Below are 10,156 nucleotides of genomic sequence, written 5' to 3' on the forward strand. Positions count from 1 at the left end.
ACAAAACAGCACCCAGCGTCGAGCGAAATGTCCGCGTAAACCGCCCCAAGAATGTCGAAATGTCGGTATCACTAACAGACGCTCCAAACCTCGCATATCTGCCCGCCCATGCATCCCCCTTCATAAAGCACCCCCCCCTCTCTTTCTCGCCCGCGATCCTGCCCTCCAAAATCTACAGCATAAGCCTCCGTGACACAGCACAAAAGCTCCCCCCCCCCCTTCCTCCGACCCATTCCTCCTCCCTGGTCTGATCCTCCCGGTCTCGCTCCCGCTGCACCCCTAAGCTTTAACCCGAGCGCGACCCAAGTCCCAGAGCTGCAGAGCAGACGACACCATCGCCGTCTTGGAAGGCAGAGACCCAACAAGAGGGAAAAAAGAGAAGGAAAGAAAAAAAAAACAGGAGCGCACGCACGCACGATGCCTTGCAACCCGTCCTCGCGCCGCTACTTTGCGAATCTCGCCCGGAGGCTCTGCGTCCGGTGCCTCGAGCCGTATAGCCAGCACCACATCTGCTCCAGCCACGAGGAGCACGTCCACCGGACGGCGTTGCACGTCTAAGGGTAAGGTCGGAGAGCCCACCTGCCCCCGCCTGGTTGGTGATTCCCAGTTAGCGCGTGATATGATGCGGTGGCCGCCTGCTCACCCTCACCAGATCATGTACGGATTGGATTTCTCTTGGCAGTCCCCCCCCCCCCATTGGAAGCAACACGAGCGAAGCGTTCTATTGGACGAGCAAAGGTTGGAGAGGCAGAGGAAAGGAAAACAAAGAATGAACCCTCGGGGATTGCCGAATCAGGAAGGCTGGTTTGCCCCCCCCCCCCCATGGGGGGGGGGCTTACGGGCTTCATCATCTCAGTCATCAGGAAAATCAGCTTGGATGACCCAACCCCAAACCGAACCCATTAACCATCCCCATATGCACACCCACACACACACACACCCGTACCCCCCCTCCTACCCCCCCGAAAAGGGTGGTTGGACAGGGAATCGCCTATCATTTCGGCTGTCAATGTCGCGTTATGCTTTTAGGTACTGTACAACAAAAGATTGCCAATGAGGCCCGGAAAAACAAAAGCCAGGCCATACGCCGGTGCCATGCCGTCCCGTCCCGCCCCTTCCGTGAGACCGCAGTCCAGAAACCGGACCAACCAATCGGCCACCGGACGCTCTTTTTTTTGTTCCATTTCCGCAACCGACTATTAGGGAAACCCGCTTTGCAACCCGCCACTCCTACCCAAAGAGGAATGTGAAATGGTGGGGTGGAAAAGCTGAGGAGAAGAGGGAGAGATAGGGAATGTATGTGACGTCGCTAGTCCCGAGACTGAAGTCGACCTCGTTTCGCCTGGCGCCTCCAAAAGGCCGTGTAGAGGCGTCGGCGAGCTATGCGTGCAGAGCTGTAAGATGTGAGTCTGTCCACAGCTCGAGACGTCGGACAGCCGCGAGGAACCGAGCGTCTCTACGACTCTTCGTTACGGCGGGGGCCACCGCGCGTGGACGAGGATCCGCCGCGCTGTCCGCGGCCGCGACCACGGCCCTCACCACGGAATCCACCACGGCCACCACGGAAATCACCACGACCACGTCCGCCACGGAACCCAGAGCCACCTTCACGGTTGCCATTGCCACGGTTGCGGCCGGGCACCTGGCGGAAACCATCGTTAGGGTCAGCGGAAACGGCGGGCTATCAACATGTTAGTCGAATGTTTTGCTACCAGTCAGGATACTTCTCTTACCTGGACGGGCTGCTCGGGCTGGTCATCAGCCCAAGACTGGGTGTTGCTGGCGTTGGCAGGAGTGGCCTCTAGGCCAGTCTCGGTCTCGGCAGGGTCGCGAGGGATGTTGACCCACTCCTGGGAGATGGCGGACGCGCCAAGGTCGTTACCAGTATCCCACTTGTCGCCAGCAGCATTGGCGGCCTCGTTGCTGGCATCGGCGTTGCTGGCAACTGGAGTTTGGGCGTTCTCGGAGGCGGAACCATTGACAAGAGCAGCATCGTCGCCAGCAGTGATCTCAGTGAGACTGGCATTGGCGACCGTCAGGTCAGTGCCAGGAGCAGGTGCAGCGGCAGGTTGGGCATCACCCTCAGTCTCGAGTTGCTCGGTCTCGGGAGCCCGTCGAACCTGAGGGGCCTCTTTCATGTAAGCACGAGCCCAGGTGCGGAGATCGGCGACTGGAAAGCAGTTGTTAGCGGTCATGTCACACGATTGGCTCGTGAGGGAAAACACTAACAAGTCACATCCAGGAAGGTGCCATCAACGTCAAAGGTGCGCTCGTTGCTGCCACGAACAAGGGCGATCATGCTGCCGGCGGCATCGTCGTCGCCAACGTACATGTTGCCAAGAACTCCCTCAATGGCGCGACCGGCATCCTCGGACTGGCCGGCTGGGTCCTCACGACGGGCAGCGGCAAGGCGGAGGAAGCCAGAGACCTCCTTCAGGTGTTCGAAGACGGCAGTGTCCACGTCACCCTTGGACGACTTCTTGGCCGCCTCCACAGCAGCGGCAACCTCCTTCTCGATCTGTTCAGTGTAGTAGGTCTTCAGCTCGGCCTTCTCCTTCTCATGGACGGCCTTATCCTGCTGGGCCTTGGCGCGGTACTCTGAGTCCAGCTTCTTGAACTGAGCAATCTGTTCCTCGTTCTGGGTGAGCTGGGCGAGAAGGGCGGGCTTCTTGCTGATCTGAGCCTTCTGGTCGGCGTTGATAAGCTTGGCGGCAAGGAGCTGTTCAAGCGACTTGCCGGGGTTCTCGGTAATAACGGCCTCGGTTTTGGCCATGTTGGACTGTGGAAAATCGAATCAGCACGACGGTTGACTCAGCGCTTGAAGGTAGGTAGAAACTTACGATCTTCTTGTTAATGTTGCGAATATTCCTGCGATTCAGAGGTTCTCGTCAGCAGTGATCCGGCATCATGAGAACAGAACGTGTTGATGTGGCTTACTTCTGAAGCTCACGGACGTAGGGGCTCTCCGAGGCATCATCGCCAGCATCGGTAGCCTTCTCGCCGGCAGGCGAGGCAGTGGGCGCGGGCGACTCGGTGCGCTCAACAGCGGCGGCAGCAGCCTTGGCCTTCTTCTTCTTCTGGGACTTGGATTCGGCCTGCACGGCAGGGTTCTGAACGTCGGAGGCGGCCATTGTGGAGGACGTAAGGGCTGGGGGGGGCGTGGATAGGCTGCGCGAAAGTTTGCAACTGAATGCGGGACGGGAAGGTGCGGTAGGAGACAGTAGTGATGAGAAGTGGGGGCAATCAGGTCGAAACTGAGCTGCAATAGAAGATCGCCAGCAGTAGACAAGAGACGAAATGTGGATTTAGGATTCGGGGTTCTAGGAAGGGATCGCGAGAATTGGAGTTGTGGTTGTGGTGTTGGCCAGGTGGAGGAAGCTGGAGCAAGTCCGGCAAGTGAGCTGGTCGAGGAGACGTGCAGGCGATTTTCGCCCGGTACTAGCGTGGATACTAGTGACCCCTGCTTTGGGGGAAGCTCATCCACTGGAGCACCAAACACAGCACCCACAGAGCCCAGCTTGCTGAGGCTGGGCATGGACCCTTTCTTAGTGCCGGTCATCTAGGGCAAGTCGAGCTGGGGTTCTAGAACCAGCGAGAACTAGAGACACCTGGATATTGGCCTCATCGAGCCAGTGCGCACACCGATTCACCATGATCAATGCATCATTGTCATTCAAGCATAGCTGTAAAGAATATGGAGGGTCATTCACTTGGTCTCACACATCTCCAGGAAAGCAGCGTCTTTTGGTAGTGCCTAGAATGTCTCGTGCTCCTTACAGCTTGTACCTTCCCCGCGTTGGCACCACCTAGCCGCTCTGACTAGCTAGTTCGCTCTTGCGTCACTCAGCCGCCTGAGCTGATCAGTACTCCCATTTCAACCTCGGGCCCATCCGAACCAGGCCGCAAGGTCACGAGCTCTCGCGTCAAAACAAAAATGGGTACCTACTGTGGTTTGATGAACGCATTGCATGGTGATATGTCTATGCATTCTTGTCTTCAATTAACCTTACCATCCCAGAGGCATACTTGGGATGGCTGCAGCCTGCCTCTGAAAGGCAACATCCCCCACCTGGTTACACTGACTGCACAGCACGAAGAGATGTTGGCCCAGGCTCGATAGATAGACTAGAGACGCGAGTATCTAACCGTCGACTTCCACCGCGATACTTTCACGCAGAAGAGAGCATTGGCCAAGCCAGTTCTCACGAACTACGATCGCCGTACCACTACACGATTCTTTCCGCAGCAATCTAGTTCACTACAGAGACACCTTTCGGGTCATCTGTGAGATCTGTTGGGCGCTTCGTGAGCAGATATCCTCTATATCATAGGTTTTGCGACGGCATGCCCCCGACGCCTGGTCCATGGTTGTTATTCTTCATTCCGTCGTTGGTGTCGTGTAACTCGTAGTGGCAGCGTGTCGGCTCGTCATGATCGTTAGGTTTGGGGCCATATTGATGATTGGCAGGAGAAATGCGGCTTCTCTCAGCTCTTGAACTTGGCTAGCGCATCCTGCTGTCGTGTTAGACTTGGCTCATCACATCATCATGATTCAGACATACTACGGTCGCCCTCCGCACGCTCGTCGGCGTAATTGTTCTTTCTCCAGAGGCCTTGGAGTCGATTGCTGCCTCTTTCAACACTCTGATATCTATTAGTCAGTTCCGACGACATTGTTGTTAAGCATGAGACACTCACGTTTGCATGAACCGCATATAGTTGAGATACACCTAACTTGTATCAGCCAGCGCGCCGGGACGCGTCGTGGGGGCAACGCACCAATACATCGAGGTTCTTGGTGGCGTTGCAGTTGGAGTGCGCCTTCAAAATCTTCTTTGCCGTTGCCCGGGGGTACGTTTTTTTGATGGGAGCCATCATGTGCTGTGCTAGGGGAGGTAGTGATTATAGAAAGAGTGTCGTTTTGCACATTCGCCGCGCGCTGTTGTTGACCCCAGGCTGCATGAAGGCTGAAGGTGGCCCCACACGAGCATTCCCAGGTCCCTGGATCCACGCCTCATCCTTGGACTTGACAGGCGCCCTGTCACGTGAGCAGTCGAGCCCTGTTATCACCCTGTCTGTATTGGGAGCGGCCAACTTGAGGCAACAGCGACCAGTACGGATTGCTCGCAGCTACGATCTCGCATTGATTCGACATTGTGGTTCATACTTTGTCACTGAGGCTCTCCAAATGAAAATGCTTATATGATGTGCTGACCCGATGCGTTCCCTGCATCTCTTGGGAACGAGGTGGCTATCAATAGCGGCTGAAATGTCGTGTTGACGCGACTTTGAACACCACTATGGCCCCGGAATTGCTCCTCTCACTTGAAGTTGTGAACGACGGCCAGCATTGTACAGATGAGAACAGTTGTCTTCTCATACCTTGCTCGAAGTTTTACATAACATGGCCAAATTCCAGTTGTCTTATGGATTTAAAGGTAAATTAGATGATAGGCTAAGGGCATCCCAGACGTAGTTGACTTATACTTAGGTATGAACAATGACATTATTCCTTACTTCAAGTCACTTAGAAGTGACTATAATGGCGAAACGGGCGGCAGCTGAGCAATGTTGGAACCCCTGCAGCATGTGCGAAATACAGTGTTAATTTAGTATTCGCACGCCACCAGCGTCCCCGCGATGGAGGGGTTACTCCAAGTCGGTCAAATTGTCGAGTTCCAACGATTCAGAGTGTCACGTTACAGCTCCTCGATTACACACGTCACCAGCACGAGTCCGAGTCCGACCACACAATAGTCGCCAAGATGATGACCCGAAGAATGGTATTAGGACTCTACAGCAACCGACACGTAGCCTGAGCTGATTACTGTGCAGCTCACGAAAGAGGACGAGGAGGCGACCGGCGACGAGACCGAAGTCCGCAGAGAGGACCAGGACAAGATCAACAAATTCAGTCGCCTGCACCAGCGCGAACTGGCGATACAGGACGAGCTCAAGGTTAAGAACGTACGTGGTGGCCCTTGGAACCTTTCGCAAATGCGGCCGCTGACCGGATTGTGCCGAACAGAAAGAGAAGGAGGAACTCGACGATCTGAACACCGAGCTCGAGCTCATTGACGAGGACGACACCGTACCGTACGCTAGCTGCGCCCTGATGATGTCACTTTTACTGACAGATTGCCTAGCTACAAAATTGGCGACACATTTTTCAACGTCCTGCAGCCTCAAGCTTTGGAGATGTTGGGCGAGGCGACGGCCAAGATTGAGGAGGAGGTCGAGAAGCTGGAGGCAAAGCTCGAGTCGACAACAGACGAGATGACGGAGCTCAAGGTCGCTCTATACGCCAGGTTCGGCAAAAGCATCAACCTTGAGACATGAAGAGAATATACAAGAACAGGCCTCAGTCGACAGCTCAGAGACGGTTCGATTCAATCTACAGATACCCAAAATCGCAAAGATGTATTACGAGGACAGTGGCCATCTGAGCCAATCCCTCGACCCCTTGCTTTCACCAGAAACCATACCTTCATAAGTTCGCTTGGCCCATTGCCCGCCAAAAGTCGCATTGTCACGTGCAGTATGCCGAGATACGGTTGGAGACGGCTCATCGACGGTCAATCCATCGGCCGGAAAACATGTTCCCTCGCCCATGCCAAGTCCCTGGCGTCACTGTCTGCAGCCGACGCCCCCTCACGCATCTTCTCTGGGCCACATAGGTGATGATCATCAGCCCTGGGACCGTCAATTTGGCCGGCAAGCTTGGGCCGACAATGGAAATAGCACCTGTGTGTGCTCTAAGTCCGATCTCGCTCGACTGTAATGCTTCGTGGAACTAAATAGGAAAGCGCCTCAGTCTATAGTTCCGAGTTGCAGGTCGATCGTTGATCGGACCTCTCAATGTGGGCGGACATTCTGGTCCTCAGGAACCGATACCGCCAGCGCTGATCTCTTAACCGGACACCATGCCCGCCATGGCTTTCCCCTGCCCAGTTCAGTAAGCCCGTCACTTTTTATCCAGTTTTCCGTCACGGGCCTACACATCTGCGCCCTTCCATCTACATGCTTGGCAACACCGTGTAACACGTCTTATGTTGGAGGAGTCGACGTTGCCCTTAGTATATTGGGCCGTAATTACCAACAACAATGCCAATTGAACATGTCTCAGAGTAACGAATATCAAAGCACTAGGGATGTCGTTGAGGGTAAGTCAATCTTATGGTCCGGCTTCCACTGATGGCCCCTACTCTCGTTTGCAAGAATATCACATAATAACACCATTCGAAGCCGTTCGGCATCCTGACCCAGCGGGCGCAGACGCCAAAACTCCCGGCGAGCGACCAAGGCAAAGTCTCGAGGAGAAAGAGATGCACAATGGCCTGCCATGCACATCCGGAGAAGACGAAGAGAAGACAATAGTATCATGGGAAGACGACGATCCTGAAAACCCCTATAACTGGTCCAGCGTGAGCACAAACATTAGCCAGACTGTTTGGATACAGCAGCTTGTCCACGAGAAACGACTGACGACCACCAGACTAGAAAGCTCCTCATCTTGCTCCTCACCATGATGCTCATCATCAATAGCACCATGGGATCGGCTTTGCCATCCAATGCCATCCCGTATATATCGGAACAGTGGAACATTGCTTCGCCGCAAGGCCAGATCCTGCCCATCTGCGTTTTCATGATCGGCTACTTCTTCGGACCCATCCTCTGGGGGCCTCTGAGTGAACACTTTGGCCGCCGCATCATCACCAACGTGACTTTCATTCTGTTCACCGTATGGACGTTAGCTTGCGCTCTCGCGCCCAATTTTGCGGCGCTGAATGTGTTCCGTCTCTTTGTTGGCGTCTTCGCTAGCGCTCCGATAGCTGTCGTTCCGGGCATCATGGCGGACATATACGGAAACCACGAGACTCGCGGCCGTGCTATGTCGTTCTTCATGGCTGTACGTCCTGCTCGCGTCTTTATATCTGCCCACGTATTTATACCTTGACTTACAGACTACCTGCTTCGGACCTCTCTTCGCCCCCATCATCTCAGGCTATTGCTCGCCGTCTATCGGCTGGCGGTGGACTTTCTGGATCGGGCTCATCTACGCCGGTGCTACCTTGATTCCTCTCCTGTTCTATCTTCCCGAGACATCAGCCTCAATCCTGCTCGCCCGCCGCGCCGCACATCTACGAAAACTAGACCCAGAAGGCAACGCTCACATCGTGCGCAGCACGCGATCTCGAGCACACGGATCTTCACCAGCTTGTCACCGTGGTACTGACTAAGGCCCCCCCCCATGATCGCCTGCGAGCCCAATGTCTCCTGCTCCTGTGCCTACCTCGCCTTGATCTATACCATCTTCTACATGTCCTTCCAAGCCTTTCCCGATCATCTTCAACACGCTCTACGGTCTCGGACCCCGGCCCCACGGGTCTCGCATTACTCCCCATCGGCGGCGGCTCTCTCCTCAACCTCCCCTTCTTCTTCGCCTACGACCCGACCCTGACGCGCCTCCGCCGGCGCCATCCCGCCCTTCGCAAAGAAGAAGTACGCCGCCTTCCCCTCGCCTGCGTCGGCGGGCCCCTCTTTGTAGCCTCCCTCTTCTGGCTCGGCTTCACCGCCCGCCCCTCCCTTCCCTTCTGGGTCCCCATGCTCGCCGGCCTCCCCTTTGGCGCGGGCTTCATGCTGATCTTCATGGCGCTCCTCAACTACCTCACGGACGCCTACGAATCCTTTGCCGCGTCCGCCAACGCCGCCGCCTCCATGGCCCGGTCCTTCCTCGCCGTCGTCCTGCCCCTCGCCACGCGGCCGCTGTTCGACCGCCTCGGTGTCGCGGGCGCGTGCGCCCTGCTCGGCGGCCTGAGTGCCGTCATGGTGCCGATCCCGTTTATTTTCATATGGAAGGGGGACCGCATACCCGCGGCGTCACCGTTTTGCATTGCGCTTAGACAGCAAGAGGATGAGAGGGAGCGGGAGGCCGATTGGCGCCGGCGAAGGCGGGAGCAAGCTGCTGCTGCTGCTGCCGCTGCCGCCGCCGAAGATGCGCGACAGGCGTCGCCAAGGGGTGCGGGCGTTTGAGCTGGATAGAGGTAGATTGGATGGGACAGGCCTGGATCTGCGGTTGCCACGCCAGATTCCCCATACGCTTGGCTCTTGGGTTGCAGTGCGAGACGAATACAACCCATGACCATAATATGACATGTGATACCTGCCTTGGGGCGGATGCTAAGCTTATACGGACATTGATCGCAGTGTATCAGGCTTCCATAGCACATGTAGCCGATGCATGATAGGCCCCGGGAACAGACAAAGACGGTTACGCGAGCCCTTCCCGAAGGAGCATGTTCTGGCTCGATCGCATGAAGCAAGGCACGTTCGTCCGACAAGTCTGCGTCCAAGCCACCAGCCGCACCCGTCATCCCGGTCAATCTTTCGGACTGATCACGCATGAATAAACAAATAACTGCAGGCTGCATTGACCAACGCCGTCTGATCTACACGATTCGTGATTGCCCCTGAGCAAAGGTATAGATGACATGGATCGAATAAAAATGATGATTCACAAGACATACACATACACACATCAATAGATCCAACCATACGGTCTTGACCACAAACCGCATCCCCATTGCTACGAGAAGCGAGTAAAAGAGAGCCCAACATGTTGTCAGACATGGGAACGAAATGAAAACAACTGTTTTTTCCTTAACCAGTTGGGGCCAGACCACCCGGCTGCAACGCTATAGAACATATTCCTCCCGATAAACACCGCATTCCGGCTCTCCAGGGAGTTGGCCGAGGAAAGTTCTATCAATCACCTGCTTTGAAACTGTGCAAAAAAAAAAAAAGAAAAACGAAGGTTGTCATGAATTCATAGATTCTTCTCGTATACGAAGAAAGAGGGAGCTTGACATATAGAATCTACACTTCCATATACAACACGCTTCTGGGGGAGAAGGGCTGCGACGTCTCCGGATCAGAGACTTAGACGAGCCTCTGGGGCTTGCGTTGCTGAAGCGGGGTGCGCTTTGTAAACAGGGTTGTAAACAGGGGCACCGGTGGGCTTGGGAACACCACTGGGGAGGGTGCCGTTGTTGCCAGTAGGGTAAGGGGACGGGCTCGACGGTGATGGTCTTGGGACATGGGTGACAACGTCGTCGGTGGGGGCAGTCCTTCCTCGTCCTCCTCGTCGACAATCCTC

General features: G+C 55.5%; 5 protein-coding genes across 5 annotated transcripts in view; 2 read left to right on the forward strand and 3 right to left on the reverse strand.

The window, feature by feature from the left end:
- Positions 1-1,456: 1,456 nt before the first annotated feature.
- Positions 1,457-3,131, reverse strand: VDBG_05308 (conserved hypothetical protein; the record flags this gene model as incomplete). The annotated part of the gene is made up of 5 exons (XM_003004149.1): positions 1,457-1,681; positions 1,734-2,170; positions 2,230-2,779; positions 2,841-2,868; positions 2,938-3,131. The coding sequence occupies 5 exons, from the start codon at positions 3,129-3,131 to the stop codon at positions 1,457-1,459; spliced, it is 1,434 nt and encodes a 477-aa protein (XP_003004195.1).
- Positions 3,132-4,378: 1,247 nt separating this feature from the next.
- Positions 4,379-5,155, reverse strand: VDBG_05309 (predicted protein; the record flags this gene model as incomplete). Its single annotated transcript, XM_003004150.1, has 5 exons — positions 4,379-4,512; positions 4,563-4,644; positions 4,780-4,881; positions 4,951-5,038; positions 5,118-5,155. The coding sequence occupies 5 exons, from the start codon at positions 5,153-5,155 to the stop codon at positions 4,379-4,381; spliced, it is 444 nt and encodes a 147-aa protein (XP_003004196.1).
- A 533-nt stretch (positions 5,156-5,688) lies between these two features.
- On the forward strand, positions 5,689-6,435 carry VDBG_05310 (hypothetical protein; the record flags this gene model as incomplete). The annotated part of the gene is made up of 4 exons (XM_003004151.1): positions 5,689-5,783; positions 5,836-5,967; positions 6,029-6,096; positions 6,147-6,435. The coding sequence occupies 4 exons, from the start codon at positions 5,766-5,768 to the stop codon at positions 6,337-6,339; spliced, it is 411 nt and encodes a 136-aa protein (XP_003004197.1).
- Positions 6,436-7,117: 682 nt separating this feature from the next.
- VDBG_05311 (polyamine transporter 3) lies at positions 7,118-9,033 on the forward strand (the record flags this gene model as incomplete). The annotated part of the gene is made up of 5 exons (XM_003004152.1): positions 7,118-7,163; positions 7,246-7,424; positions 7,496-7,909; positions 7,965-8,086; positions 8,334-9,033. 5 exons carry the CDS (start codon positions 7,118-7,120, stop codon positions 9,031-9,033), a joined length of 1,461 nt encoding a protein of 486 aa, XP_003004198.1.
- An 898-nt stretch (positions 9,034-9,931) lies between these two features.
- Positions 9,932-10,156, reverse strand: part of VDBG_05312 (predicted protein) — a gene marked incomplete at both ends in the record, with an annotated part of 1,135 nt that continues 910 nt past the window's right edge. The window contains one exon of the mRNA XM_003004153.1: positions 9,932-10,153. Within this exon, the coding sequence (XP_003004199.1) occupies positions 9,932-10,153 (222 nt within the window). The remainder of the gene's footprint in view (positions 10,154-10,156) is intronic.

Source organism: Verticillium alfalfae, genomic scaffold, assembly GCF_000150825.1.
Source record: "Verticillium alfalfae VaMs.102 supercont1.6 genomic scaffold, whole genome shotgun sequence".
Classification (NCBI taxonomy): domain Eukaryota; kingdom Fungi; phylum Ascomycota; class Sordariomycetes; order Glomerellales; family Plectosphaerellaceae; genus Verticillium; species Verticillium alfalfae.